This window comes from Epinephelus fuscoguttatus, linkage group LG4, assembly GCF_011397635.1.
Source record: "Epinephelus fuscoguttatus linkage group LG4, E.fuscoguttatus.final_Chr_v1".
Lineage (NCBI taxonomy): Eukaryota > Metazoa > Chordata > Actinopteri > Perciformes > Serranidae > Epinephelus > Epinephelus fuscoguttatus.
In genome coordinates, this window is record NC_064755.1 from 4,416,021 (window position 1) to 4,430,951 (window position 14,931).

General features: G+C 40.6%; 1 protein-coding gene across 1 annotated transcript; it reads left to right on the top strand.

Moving 5' to 3' along the window:
* The first annotated feature begins 1,909 nt into the window (after window positions 1-1,909).
* LOC125887563 (G1/S-specific cyclin-D1-like) lies at window positions 1,910-12,291 on the top strand. Its single transcript, XM_049574510.1, has 5 exons — window positions 1,910-2,473; window positions 4,160-4,375; window positions 4,908-5,067; window positions 8,671-8,819; window positions 9,349-12,291. The coding sequence occupies exons 1-5, from the start codon at window positions 2,270-2,272 to the stop codon at window positions 9,508-9,510; spliced, it is 891 nt and encodes a 296-aa protein (XP_049430467.1). The 5' UTR covers window positions 1,910-2,269; the 3' UTR covers window positions 9,511-12,291.
* The last annotated feature ends 2,640 nt before the right edge of the window (window positions 12,292-14,931 follow it).

Consider the following 14,931-nt stretch of genomic DNA (forward strand, 5'->3'; position numbering starts at 1 on the left):
AGGGGTACCAAAAATGGGGATGGTATAGAATGCTTCCATTCGTACCATCCACAACTTTTCGTGGAAATGGAAAAAAAGCGTACCGAACTGAACTGAACCTTACAGTACTGCTTGGTGAACACGGAGCTAAAAATTGTGCTGTGGGGTTAAGTGAACTGCTCATTAAAATCTTTAACCTTTCTCTGTTACAATGCACTGTCTCCACCTGCCTAAAGACGTCCACAATTGTGCCAGTTCCAAAGCAGACTGTCATAACATCCCTCAACAATTACAGAACTGTGGCACTGACATCTGTAATCATGAAGTGCCTGGAGAAACTGGTCCTACAACACATCAAGGCTGCTCTGCCACCCACCCTAGACCCCCACCAATATGTCTATAGAACTAACAGGTCGACGGATGACTTCTTCTCCATCACCCTTCACACTGTACTGCGCCATCTGGAATATCAAGGGGCGTATGCACGGTTGCTGTTTGTGGACTACAGCTCTGCATTTAAAACCATCTTACCCAGCCAACTGGTTTCCAAAATGTCCGACCAGGGTGTAGACCACAACATCTGCTTGTGGATAAAAGACTTCTTGACAAACAGGCCGCAGTCAGTCCGGATAGGCCCCTAATGTTCCTCCACTCTGACACTTAGCATGGGTTCCCCAAAAGGCTGTGTGGTAAGCTTGTTTCTCTACTCTCTGTACACTCATGACTGTGTTCCATCCCATAACACCACCACCATAGTTAAATTTGCAGATGACACAACCGTGATGCGGCTGATCACCAAGACAAGAGAAGACAGAGTAGTGCACAGAAAATAACCTTACTAGTCAAGAAGGCACAAAAGGAATGAGGAATAATACACATAAGCACTTTTTTCCCCATTTTAATTGCATACATTAGCAATGCGTGTATGGTAGCTACAGTTGTGTAGAATGTGACTGGAATGGAGGCATTTATTTATTCATTTCTATTACTATTTTATTACTATTTATTACTTGTTTTTATAAATGAGCCCGGTCCTTGAGTGCACCTGAATTTCACTGTATGTTTGTAGAGTGACAATGAACTAAATCTGAAATCTAACAAAAGTCACCTAGAGGCCTATGAATCTTATGAAATAGCCCAAACCTGGATCAAGTTTTTCAGTGTAATTTCTCAATCATTTTTACAACAGCTATGAATTTCTATTCACCTTCGGTGTTTTTGGTGGTGTCAGAAATCTTTTTTTCAAAATCTCAGCACACAAAACAGAGATCATTTATGTGGCTGGATATCACTAGATGTAAGTGGAAAAGTAGGTGTTATTGTAGACTAATGTTAGTGAACCAACCTTAGAAACAGTGTTGGAAAGGTTACTTTTGAAATATAATAAGTTACAGATTACTAGTTACCTGTTATTAGTAATGTTTCTGTTTGAATACTTCACCAAAGTAATTACACTTGATTATGTTTTGATTAATTTTCTATCACATGTTTTATACTGGGAAATAAAACTGACAAATGTAGAGAAATAGGTTGAGCCAAAAGAAGACATTCCTGCATGATGAACAGATGCAAAACAACTGAATGAACGTTATATTCTGCATATAAGTGTTTTAGTGAATATATGGATGTAACCTTTTTGTAATCATCATCAATCATTTTGAATAGCAAATGTAATTTATTTACATACTATTCCCCAGTAACTGTAACTGATTACAGTTATACTTATTTGTGTAGCGGTTCTTCATTGCTCTCATCTTTAGTTAGAATAATGTATACAGTTCCTATTAAAAAATGTATCTTTAACGAGTGATAAGAACGGAAAATGCGCTTTTACTTTGAACTTTTTAGCCGGATATGTCGTCATTATATGGTAATTCACTTGACGCGGACAACTCTTAAAACGGCGCAGCAGCTGGGGGATGTAGGTAAACCCACCGCACATGGACGGTGGGAAGAGAGCAGCCACTCCGGTGTTTCCCCAAAGTCTGTCCTGTGCAACAAAGAAAGTAACTCTAAGGCCGACGGAAAAAGAATAAAACACAGTAGGACAACGGAGACAAACAAGGAATTATTTAATTCACTACATTTTACACAACCATTGTAACAGTTACCTGGAGGTATTCTCCCACGAGTCAAAAGAAAGTTGGAAGACGGTTTTTGTCCACAAAATGTGGAGCAGCTTGTGATTTGTCGTCAGCTAACGTTAAGTGGAAGCTAGTCTCAAAGTTTATCAGCACAGTGACACGAAGGCAACAGCTTAAAGAGACACACAGTGTTCCAGGCACAGTCAATGGAACCCCAGTTATTGTGCTGTGAGGGGGACAGGCCTGCCATCCGGAGGGCCTACCGGGACTCCAACCTGTTGAATGACCGGGTCCTGCACGCTCTGTTGCGGGCAGAAGACAAGTACCTCCCCGCTCCCAACTACTTCAAATGCGTCCAGAGAGAAATAGCTCCGTACATGAGGAGGATAGTGGCTACCTGGATGTTGGAGGTGAGTTAAAGCCAAATACTTGATGTTACGTTTTGTATAAAGTGAATCACCCTCACAGAACTGGAATTTCAGCGTGTCTTTGCTTATCTGCAGAGTTAAGTGTTTAAGAGGTCTTTGTGAGTCATTGAAAGCCGCTGGTGAATTCGGCATTCAAGCTACAATAAGTGTAACACTGATTATCAAACAACCTAAGAAGTAGATTCAGACTGCTCAACAGCACCACTGCTGGTTTTGTGGAAAGAGAAAGAGAGGAGAAAAAGGTGTATCCATCTTGTCCAAAGGTGAACGCAACTGATGCCGAGTTGAAGTTCTAGTCCCATAGACCCAGTAGTGCGAAGACAGGTAACGTTAGTGCAGTCTTGCGGATAAAAATGCAGCAAGTTGGGATTTTAAGTTGTGTTTCTCAGTGGAGTTCTGTTTTAAATGGTTGCTGTTACATTATATAGGTTGGCATGGACATGACCGTGGTCCATATCATGTATAAGTATACATTATAAATATGAGTAGCCTGTTAAGAAGGCAGTAATGACGCTGTCCTGTGCTGAATGGTATTCTTAAATAGTTTGTGTAGAAGTAGGTACTCAAGGCTTCAGCAGACGCGTTTGTTTTTTTGGGTTTTTTTTTTTTTTTTACCTCACAGTAAAACGTATTTCCACTCGCACGTGCCAGTTTAACTAAATAACGTGAAAAGAAAATTGAAAGTCATGGTGGATGCATGACAAAATGTATGGTTTAACGTCTTAAAATATTTAAAAACATTTTTGAAAAATGTTGCGGGCTGCCAGTCTGCAGACCACGCGCTGCCTTTGTGTTAGGGGCTCGTGAGGAACTTCACAGTTCTTACTCTTACAACAGGTCTTACCTTTATCAAGGCTCTATATCGTTTCCATATGCCTAACAGTTTCAATCAACATTTCTCTAGCTCTATACAGTTTATACATACAGTTAGTGGGACAGCGACTGGATATGCGCGTGCCTACTTTTTCTTATTGAAGTCTCGTGCTTGTCTTTTTTTCACCAAGCTGTTCAGCTTCGGTATTTGTGACGCACTGACAAAACGAAACCTCTTATCTGTGAGGTAACACTGCTTCTTGTTCTTTCTGGACGGACTCTTTTTTTTATAAGTGGCTTCCCACTACTGAAAATACATATCTCAAATCACCTTTAGGTGAAACTGCAATATCCGAGTTAACAACAACAACAACAACAACAACAACAACTGTTAATTACTGGAATCAAATGGTGTTGTCTTGAGTCTGTGCCCTTACTTGTGTTTTGTTTTAAAGTTTTCTGTTAATTGCATGAACCCAAGAAAAGCAATACATCCTCACACTAAGGTTGTAACAGTATGAGATTTTCACAGTACAATAACTGTCTTAGAAAATATTGCGCTTTCACAGTATCATGGTATTACAGAATTGTTCTCATTATAAGTCAAAATGACCCTCAAAGGAATTAAAACAGAAGGGTTTTTTTTGGTTGTATTAACGATTTTATTACTATAATTGAAACTCGAAACGATTTTGTTAATGGAAGTCTGTGTTAAAAACTCTCTGAATAGGCACTGAATATGGTGGCCCTTTGTGACTTTAACCAAACTGACAGTGATAACAGCAAATTATTCTTACAACACTGATGACAAAACAGTGTTCAATGGCAGTATTGTTGTCTGGGTTGTTTGTGTAGGTGTGTGAGGAACAGAAGTGTGAGGAGGAGGTTTTCCCTCTGGCTATGAACTACATGGACCGCTTCCTGTCAGTGGAACCCACCAAGAAGAACCACCTGCAGTTACTGGGAGCTGCCTGTATGTTCCTGTCATCCAAACTGAAGGAAACAATCCCACTCACTGCTGAGAAACTCTGCATCTACACAGACAACTCTATCACACCAACCCAGCTGCTGGTAGGCCACCATCACATTAAAACACTGCCTGTCTTAGCGGGGATGCTGTAGTCCAAGTGTAGTCATGAGCAGGAAACATGTTTGATACTATATGTAGTATCTGGCCTGCATGTCTGTCTGTCTGTCTGAACGCTTTTGTTCAGATGGGGATATCTCATCAGCTTACAGCCAGATTGGTATGGATTTTATTGTCCCTAGAGGCTGGCTTCTGATAGTTTCAGTAACCTCTTGACTGTTTCTTGTAGCCCCATCACAAGGTTCAAATTTCTCATTGACCAGCACTTAAGTTCAAGACTAAGTACCTTGAAAAAGTGGCTGCCTTGTCAGGAAGTTCACTGTGGACGTTCATGGTTCTCAGAGGAGGATTCCTAATAGTTTTGATGACTCCCAGACCTTTCATGCAGTGCCACCTAAAGCCAAAAATCCCCATAAGTAGACAAAAAACCTCCATCGCCATCTCTGTTAATCCCTGCATCTGTCTGTTGTGATCACACTTGACCCTGTCCTTCTGTCCCTTTCTCTGCCCACACAGCAAATGGAGTTGTTGGTTTTGAACAAGCTGAAGTGGGACCTGGCTTCAGTAACCCCTCTGGACTTCATTGACCACTTTTTGTCTCAGCTGCCTGTCAGGAGAGAGAACAGGCCCATCCTCAGGAAGCACGCTCAGACCTTTGTGGCTCTGTGTGCCACAGGTATGAATGGGACTACTTGATATACATGCTGTCTTTTATAAAAGCAAGTGAAAGTTCTTATTAGATATGTTTTACAAAGACAGTGCCTCTTCAGCTCTTGTTAAGGCCATCTTTATTTGCTGTGCAGTATACTGCACACTATGACAGTCTAACATAATAAGATGCAGCAGATCGACCTTGCAGCAGAAGTACGAAACAAAGCGTTAAAGGAAAAAGGGAAAACACTGAAGGGATAGTTCTTTTTTTTTGAGTGGGGTTATATTAGCTACTCTTCCATAGTGTATAACTTACAGTAGATGTCAGTCTGCATGCTCCCAATTTGATGTAGCAGGCTGGAGTCCGACACAGAAGCTCAGCAATCTACTGCTGTGGAAAAGGGTCAGCAAAGAAAAACACATTTTAGCCACCTAAAAAAAGCCTCACCTCAAAAAAATCAATATCAGTTTTGTTTTTGGTGATCAGATTATTATTAGCAACACACACTGCAACGTACTCATACATCACTGACACACAGTCACCCAGATCAACCATTCCAACTGTAATTCAGGCTACAAGATGTTTAAGGTTCACTGAAAGCGACAGCCACATCTCTACTGTCTCTTCTTAAGCCCTGTGCACTCAGGCTGTTAAGCCCCAGATTCACAATATCTAAGTATGTCAAAAGCCACACACAGGGGAGAGAGGAAAAAAACAATATCAATGTAAGTGTACGCAATATTGAGAGCATTTTTTCTACTTATCCTTTCTGTCAGACAGCATGTTCTGACAGGAACGTCGTTAATGGCTTCAGTTCCCCATCAAAGCCACCAGACTCCATTGAGACCATTTTACCACCACCATTTTAGCACTCTGATCACAGGAGCTATTGGTCTACCACTTCTTCGATCAGTAAGTTTGTAAGTGTCATTATGTGACTTTGGTGAATCTGAGCTAACCCTTTCAACATCGAAGTCACACAGTAACACAAACAAACAACTGATCTAGGCAGCAGCAGGACAGCAGCAGAACAGCAGCTCTTGTGTTCAGCAATGTTAAATCACTGTTCTTCCCAATGGAGGCTGGCTTTGAAGAGTGATAGAACAGCTTCATCCTCCCGTTGGAAATCATTGTCTGACATTGAGGTAAAGCAGTGAAGATATTCTCAATATAGTGTACATTTAAAGTGGTAGTGCTTTTTTTTTTTTTTTAGGTGACTTTTTTAGGTGGCTAAAATCCATTTTGTTACTGCAAATCGGCACTCGAGAGCTGTGTTTGAACTGGTCAAAGATACATGCTGAGAGGCTCACTTATGCAGATATACTCCAGATATGTAGCAAGCTAAATATCTGGACCTACAGCCAATGAGAGCACAAGACAAGGGTTGAGAGGAAACCTGGGGAAAGAGGTTGTCTGTAACAGCAGGAACTTTATTGTAAGTGTTGCATTTCAGCCCAGACCAAAGTTGTTGTTGATGCACCTAGAGGAAACAGGCTATAAAGGAAATAGGCTATTTTGTGAACACGCATGTCAACAACAACAAAAAAATCTGGTCTTAAGGGTTCCTGCAGATCCTTAAACACACTGAATTCATTAAAGTAAAAAGAAGGTCTGTAAAGACCTTCATGTTGAGACGTGAGGTAGGATTTTATGAATATTTTTTTGTTCTGACGTTGCATTTAGGGCTAAAACTGAAAATCGTTGTAAATTGTCTGAATCGAAGCGTCGCCATATAACTATATACAGTGCACTGTATTTGGCACAGAAGATTTTTAGTGTGGTACAACGCGTTTACTCAGCAGACAACTTGCGTGGAGAAGACACGTTAAATTCTTACATCCATGCTCAGAGTACAGGATGTGATTTGATTGAGCGTATTGCAGAATGATGAATGAGAGAGAATTAATGAGAGGAGAAGAGACAGGCCAGAGAAAACGAGAGAGAGTGTTAAAAGTTTGGGAAAGCACCAAATCTACACTGTGCGTCTTTATTAAAACCAAACTAGCTTGCCACAATAGCCTTTTGTTAATATTTCAGCACCTAAATAGAAAGCATCCGGTCCACAGAGTGGATCTGACACAAGGTAACATTAATGTTAGCTTCCCTCTGGGCTGCCAGCACCTGGAGCTCCATGCTCATCCGCCAGTGTTGTGTCTGTCAGAACTCTGCCGGATGACCGCAAACTCTGAGACCCTCGCTACTGGGTGAGCGGGGAGCTCCAGGCAGTGTGGAGGGAAGACAAACACCATTCATCTGCACCAACTGCCCACACTTTGATGACACAAATCTGTTTGAAAAATGATGTTTAAAATTAACATGGTGGCTGGTTCAGCTTTCACAAATGGATGACAGCATTTTAATTTCTGTTTATTTAATTTATGTTTTGTTTTTGTTGTGTGGTTTTGTTTTGTTTTTTTTGGCAAAACTGAGCTCACTTAGACATAACCACTGAAAATGAAATGCTACAGTCAGTTTGTGAAAGCCTGAGCTTCATTCATGTTTTTACTGTGATAGTCACACGCACCAGTACCTCAAAAATCAAAATGTCAGGTGCTGTAGGTAGAAACTGGAGCCTAATTATTGTTATGGCATTGCTGAAACCAGTAAATCAGTGTGATGGGAATCAAGGCAGTGGAGCTCCATGTGCAGAGTAAGAAACACAAAATCTCTATGTAAAATTGCCAACAAACATAGGTGCTTCTGTTCCACCCACGTCTATGCCACAAGCCAAAAAAGTCATGTTTTATGTAAGAATAAATATTTAGGCAAAATTGTTCCTTACCCCAAGTAATGTCAGTTTAGTTATGTTTTTACCCTTCAATTTCTGTCATTATAGAATTGGTTAAATTGAAGTCAGAGTGGCATTAAAAAGTCTTAAATCTAACTTGTCTTAAGATGTAGGAATCCTGCTGTCTTGTGCGTGGTGTGACATAATTTCCCGTGTAACAATAACTAGCAAGTGTATTTGTGACAAAATGCAGTTTGGAGACCAGACATACCTCCTAGATTCCTCCTGGTGAAAGATCTTGCAGTATGTGACCCCCTGTTGCTGGGCAGTCATGTAGTGTGAAAACCAGGATGACTTCAAGACTGTTGATTACAAGCCAGCAAGTTGTGTAGTGTGAACAGGACAGCAACTTGGATATTTTATGGTGTAAACTGGGCAAAATTTGACACAGCTCTGAAGAACGCATGAAAAATCAACAAAAGAAAACAATTAGTTTCTTAAAAAAAAATTAAATTCTCCATGGACTTGTATTATATAACTGGGCCATCAGGATTTTTACCTTTACGCCACTGTTACCTATCAAACAACAACAAACATCAAACAGCTACTGCTGCTGGTTAATATTTCCATAATACTTTAGTGAGGGGAACATTAAAGGGAAATTTCAGCATTTATGTTGTTCCAACTGGACTTCGTGGATCTTATTTCATTTTCTAACCAGTACCTTAAACAAATTCCTCCCACTAACGCAGCCTTATGTGTTGTTCTAACGCAGAGTTTTTTTCAGTTTGAATCCTCACTGAAACAGCTTTGACTCTGTGACTTTGGTCCTCTTCTACTGCCACTCCCTATTTAAAATGTGCCGTATTAACATTAAGTTCCATTCTGATGCTCCACAGATGTTAAATTTATTGCTAGCCCTCCGTCGATGGTGGCAGCAGGCAGCATGGTGGCAGCAGTGGAGGGTCTACAGATGAGAATGGTGGGCAATGCCATGATGTCTCAGAAACTGATGGAGCACCTGGCACAGACCATCAGGAGTGACCCGGTGGGTACATCCATTTCCATGTTCATGACAGCACCCAGTACACATACACATACAGTACGTTTACATGCATATTTAAGTTGAGCAATGGTTATAGCTCGGCTAGGCCATTTAATTGGACTACTGTCCTTGTCCCAGTATACAAGCACAGGAGGGGAATCGATTTATTGACTCAAGTATGTCCGACTTCGCTAGGATAGGTGGCGATATGCCCCCTTTCCGTTTGTTACTATTGGACCTTTTTCCGGTTTGACCTATTACTTCACAGACCAAAATAATCGACAAACAAGTTAGACAAGTCCGATTGACTGTATACATGGAGTAATAAGACTCCCAATTGCATTTTCTGGGTGTGTTCAATTTAGTATGATTTCAGTCGAACTAACATGTTGACATGTATTTTGAAAATCTGGTTTTAGTTGGACTAACACGATAAATGGATTTTCTCTAATGTCATGTAAACATACCGATTGACACTCAGTGAACTAAGATAACCACTGATTTCAAACTAACCTGGACTCTCTCCCTTCAGGACTGTCTCAGGTCTTGTCAGGAGCAAATCGAGTCACTGCTGGAAACCAGTCTCAGACAGGCACAACAACCGCAACACTCAGTTACCATGGAAACTAAGAACATCAGTGAGGGGCAGGACCTCTCAACTACACCCACAGATGTCCGGGACATAAACATCTGAGTGTTGCCAGTCATGCTGCTGGGTGAGAAAAGAGAAACAGGTTGGACTGACAAATACAAAAACACACATGGTTAAGTTTAACATGATGTGGTGTGTATTGTGCAGTGCTAACAAGTAAAGGGACTCAACAGTGTATCAGAACTGTTCATATGAAGTCCAGTATGAACTATGGTGAGGATCAGCATGCGATGTGGACACGTCACATCCAAGACATTGACATCTTAAGACTGGAATTCAGCTACCACTGACGGAATAGCTGAAAGAGTAATGTCTGTCAAGTGGGGTTTCTTACCTCTGGGTATGTGCCCATCAAGGTGTTGTTGCCTCCTCCCAAAGTGAAACTGTGTAGCCTCAGAGACTAAAACTAACTGGTACGTTCAGACGTCCCTGGTCCTGTATTTATCAAACGCTTAAGAATTACATTAAGAATGCAGAAAAGTAATTTGCTGTAAGTAAACAATAAGACAGATTTATCAAGCAATCTACACCTGCTGATGGTGAAGTGCTGAAGCAGACTTTAAGAGCAACTTTCAAGTGTTGAAATGGAAACAACGCATGCCATTAAATATGCATTTGGAGATAACAGTTCACCGGAAAGTAGTAGCAGGAAACAGTCTCCTACAACAAGCTTATTCTGTATTATATGTCTTTCCTTCATATTAGATGTTATACATATTACCTATACTGCATTATACAGCCATTTTAAAACATGTTTAAGAAGGGTTGAGCCAATTTAAGAGGCCTTTCTTAAATTTAGGGGCATGTTTAAGCCATATTATAAAAAATAGGTTAAATTTTAAGTTTGAAACTAAGAGTAAAAGGGATGGAGGTTTCCATTTATGTATCACTTTCAGCAGTTTGATAAACACAGGCCCTGGTCAAGATGGAAAGTAAAGCCCTGTTTCCACCAAACACTTTCAGTACTGTACATCTGGAACCAAAAGTAACCCTTCAGACATGGCACCTAGATCCCTAGCGTTTCCACCACAAACAGTACCCTTGCTGTCACTCACTGCTCTGTCTAGCACTCACTGTATTACCGCATCACTGGTGACACAGAAGGAAGTCTGCCCCCTTATCGTCCACAGAATGGGGTTGCACGTCGAACAAAATCAAACAGGCTGCAGTGTCTCCATGGGATATCTAGAAAAAGCAGGTGTGTGCATTTAGTCCCTCTCCATTTGGTAGCAGGCAAGCGCAGGGGTTTAGTGTTGCTGGAGCCCACATGAGCAATGCTCTGCAGCGCTTTTTTTCCCCTCCAAGTGAGGATAAGAATATGTGCCGTTCACATAATGCGGTTGAAATAAATGTATATTTAAACACCATATTCATATATGTAAAACTTGCCACGGTATGAACATTGGTTACATAAGCCTCAAAAGAAGCCACAACTCAGCCCTGAGCAAAAGTGACTGTCTGCTATCGCGTTTCTAGTGCCACCTAGTAGTACCAGATCTGTGTGCTAGGCACCCCAACAGAAGGGTGACCAAAAATGGGGATGGTGGGGCGTCGGTAGCTTAGTGGTAGAGCAGGCGCCCCATGTACAAGGCTGTTGCTGCAGCAGCCCATGTTCGAGTCCAGCCAGTGGCCCTTTGCTGCATGTCCCCCCCCCCCCCTTCACACTTCACTATCCTGTCGATTAAAGGCAAAAAAAAAATGCCCTAAAAAATATCTTTAAAAAAAATGGGGATGGTAAAGAACAGTTGGTACCATCCTCAACTTTTCTCAGAGGAAACGGAAAACATTCGTACTGAACTGAATTGAACCGTTTCGTACTGCTTGGTGGAAATGGGGCTTAAGAAGTCGATCACCAGACAGTTGCCCTCTCACGGACAACAAAATGGTAACAACCAAACAAACAAAAAAGTGTGATATAATTTACATCATGATGGAGAACTGGCAAAAATGAACAATAGTAACCACATAACATGATCTGTAACTGTGAGGTTTAGGTCCCTGAATTGACACCCGAAAAAGGATATGGTTGTGTGGTTGTGTAAAGTGGAAGGTGTTATAAACTGCCAAACTGAAACCACTGTTCCAATGGGATGCTGTGTAGTGTTGTTTAGTGTGTATCTTACGCCACCAGAGGGAAGTCAGACATTTAGGATGTAGTAGCCATCAAACTGCAGTGTTATCTGAATAAGAGCAAGGATCTCTGACATCAAGGTCATTAGCCTTGTGGCAACATGTCACATTGCATCTTCTGTGTGCATCATGAGCAAAACAGGCACAGTATCTGTCCACAGCATATCAAGGGATTTTACATGGTTACAGTTATGGAAGACTGTAATGAGATAAGAAACCTATTGTTTTCCACACAAGCAAAAATTGGAAAATGCAATAATACTTCCTGTCTTTTTCTGGGTGTTGTCTCTGATTACTCAACTAATAATGAACTGTTTATCAAACAGGACAATTTTTTTAACTACACACAGCAAGTTTTTCTGTCTAGGAAAAAGGGACAAAGCTGTACTCATGAACTAAAGTAAGATATCAAGTGTACTACTTTATTTTGCTTCTTATATTTATTATTCCTGTCACTTGATTTTACAGCTTAAAGTTGAGTTGTTCTAAAAGAGAAGAAAGTCTCTGTGAATTCAGCTGCTCTGTCAACTTTGCCACACAGTGGTTCTTGAAGGTACTAATGTTTTGCTTCTTGAATAGAGAAGCCACAACAAATTGATGTACCTTTTATAGTGGTATGATCAACTTTTTGTTTTTTATTTTTTTTAGGGTTTTGCCCTCATGATATAAGCTTGTATCAGGTTAAGCCCTATGTTGGTGCTTTCTATGTCTGTCTAAGGACAGAGCGTAAAAATGAATTAAAGGAAAACTGATAACATTCTTAAAGCCTGTTGATGTTCATATTATTTCATATTTATGCCAAACACAGTTAATCAGTGTCTCTGTTGGCTGAGCCGGCACATATGCTTGGTCAGTCAAACTCTGACCTGCAAGTCCTCCAGAGGCAGCTGGAGATCACGCCAAAACAACACATGCACACTTGTCAGTCATTGAGGCTTCACTAGGTGTGTGTGGGAGATGGAGTGAATACGTAAAATATAGAAATGTTATGTGATCATGCCTTAACACTTAAGTTTTAAGATATCGCTGCACGCTTGGCCCGCAGGGAAGTCACACACTGTAAACAGTGTATGAGAGCAATGCGGACTGGTGGTGTCATGTGCTAAACATGGTGATGAAACATGTCTGAATAATAATTCCCAAACAAAGTGCAGCAGTGTCTCTATTGGCTGACCATCCACAGGGTCAAAGATGTACAGAGGTAAACTGAACTGTGAGTAGCCTCAACACAGGGCTTCATTGATCTGGCACAAAGTGAAAAGAAGAGGTGCAGGCATGGTACACAAGAAATGAATGTAGTATTTAATGCAGACCTGTACATACTTATATCACGATGATGTTGAACTTTGATCAAACTCATTAATTTTCAAAGTTCAGATGACAGAGTGGGGACCTAGAGCAAGATGCATAATAAGAAATGACATTTCGCATTTGCTGCAATGCAATCACTATCATGCAAGGTGCTGTCTTTACCTTTCAGATTTGTGCAAGCGCACTTCCCTGGTTTACTTTGTATTGCTTATGGAGTACTTTACCCACATGCCATGTCACCTTGACTTGTGGCAAAAACTTTTTTCACAGTTTTTTTCACAACCCTCCATGGAAAATGGTGAACATATTTATTTGTTAATTGACGGAGGGCTGCTTTAAAGGTAAAACTATATCAACATATCTGTTTACAAACTCTCATACAACTCATGCAGTAAAATCTAAGTCTCATTTAGCCAGATGTATGCTCAATACTTCCTTAACACACAAATTTTCTTTAAAAAAAACTTAATTTTGAAATCTGGCTTTGAAGAAAGCATAGATATGTTTCACTTTCTGTTCAGTTTTAAATAGCAGGTTTTAACGAAAATGCAAAAGTGGTGTGCTCCCATTCATTTAAAAATCAACAGAAAAATCTCTCCAGAGAAACAAGATAAATATTAACATATTATCAAACATATTATGATGCTGATATGACAAACAGCTGCAAACTTGTCTATACATACAACCAACAGACACAGAGCACCATTAGCATTCACTTAGAGTGGTGTTTGTGTCACTTTATGAATGTAAGTCCAATATTTATCCTATTTTTAGCTCTGTTTCATCTCCTGAGATAACAGTTACTGTTAATTTATCATGTTGATCTGTTCTGTACGACATCTTTTGCACGTCTGTCCGTCCTGAAAGAGGGATCCCTCCTCAGTTGCTCTTCCTGAGGTTTCTACCATTTTTTTTCCCTGTTAAAGGGTTTTTTGGGGAGTTTTTCCTTATCCGCTGTGAGGGTCATAAGGACAGAGGGATGTCGTATGCTGTAAAGCCCTGTGAGGCAAATTGTGATTTGTGATATTGGGCTTTAGAAATAAAATTGATTGATTGATTGATTGATTGATTGATTGATTAACATCTGTCTCTTTAGCTGCTTAATGCTTCATTATGTTAAGCAGCTAGACTCTAACTATGTCTGTCTGCTGTTTGCCGATGAACAGGTAGTGTACAGTGGCTTTATCAGAGCTTTTTCATTAAAACTGCTGCTGCTGCTGGAAACTAGGCTGATTAAAGATGATACTAAACCAGAACAGTGGAGTTGCAAGCTGTAAAACCAAAACAATAGCTAAACAAGGCTAAAAGGCTCCATAGAGCTGAGGAGAACTGCAGAGTTGCAGATAACTCTTAGTGGCCTAATCACGATAAGCAATTCTTTAAACATTACACAGAGTCTTCTGCCCAGTGCTGTGAACAGACACCTTGTGGGGCATGTGCTTGAGTAACAAAATGAGCACCCCTTCCACAAATATCTTTTGCAAGTATGCAGTTTTTTTTCATGGACTCACCAAGTGCACCCTGCCATACTATTTATCTTCTAAACAAAATAATAACAGAACAGAGGTGTGCAGTGGCTGCAGCTCTGCACTCCTTCTCTCCTCCTCTGCGCACCTGCACTACACAAGGCAAGTACTGTACATGCAGAACCAAACCATGTCAGATTAGTTAAAGTGAGTTATCAGAACCACAGTGTGGGAGATGTAAACATTATTTCAAGTTGACTGTTGGTTTATAAAGACACATGAGAATGAGAAAGCAGTCCAGTGTCTCCACTTGCACCAGGTAGTTGGTGAACCTGAATCTGCCAGAGAGTTTGGAGGGAGACGGTGTGATTTTATGACAGACTAGCTTACTTGTTAGTAAACTTAATTGTGGGTTACTGCCTCAGTTAGCTCAATTGGCTGTATTGACATGTTTTAATGGTGGTTTAATTTCACAACAGTGACAAACAATGACAGGGCAAACACTATAGTTACCCGGCTGTCCATGAAAGCAGGCCAGGGTGATGTGGATGCTACT

Coding starts and splice junctions, on each gene's coding strand:
- LOC125887563 (XM_049574510.1), top strand. CDS start 2,270: ATGGAACCCCAGTTATTGTGCTGTGAGGGGGACAGGCCTGCCATCCGG. Junction 4,376..4,907: donor TCACACCAACCCAGCTGCTG/GTAGGCCACCAT, acceptor CTGCCCACACAG/CAAATGGAGTTGTTGGTTTT. Junction 8,820..9,348: donor AGACCATCAGGAGTGACCCG/GTGGGTACATCC, acceptor CTCTCCCTTCAG/GACTGTCTCAGGTCTTGTCA.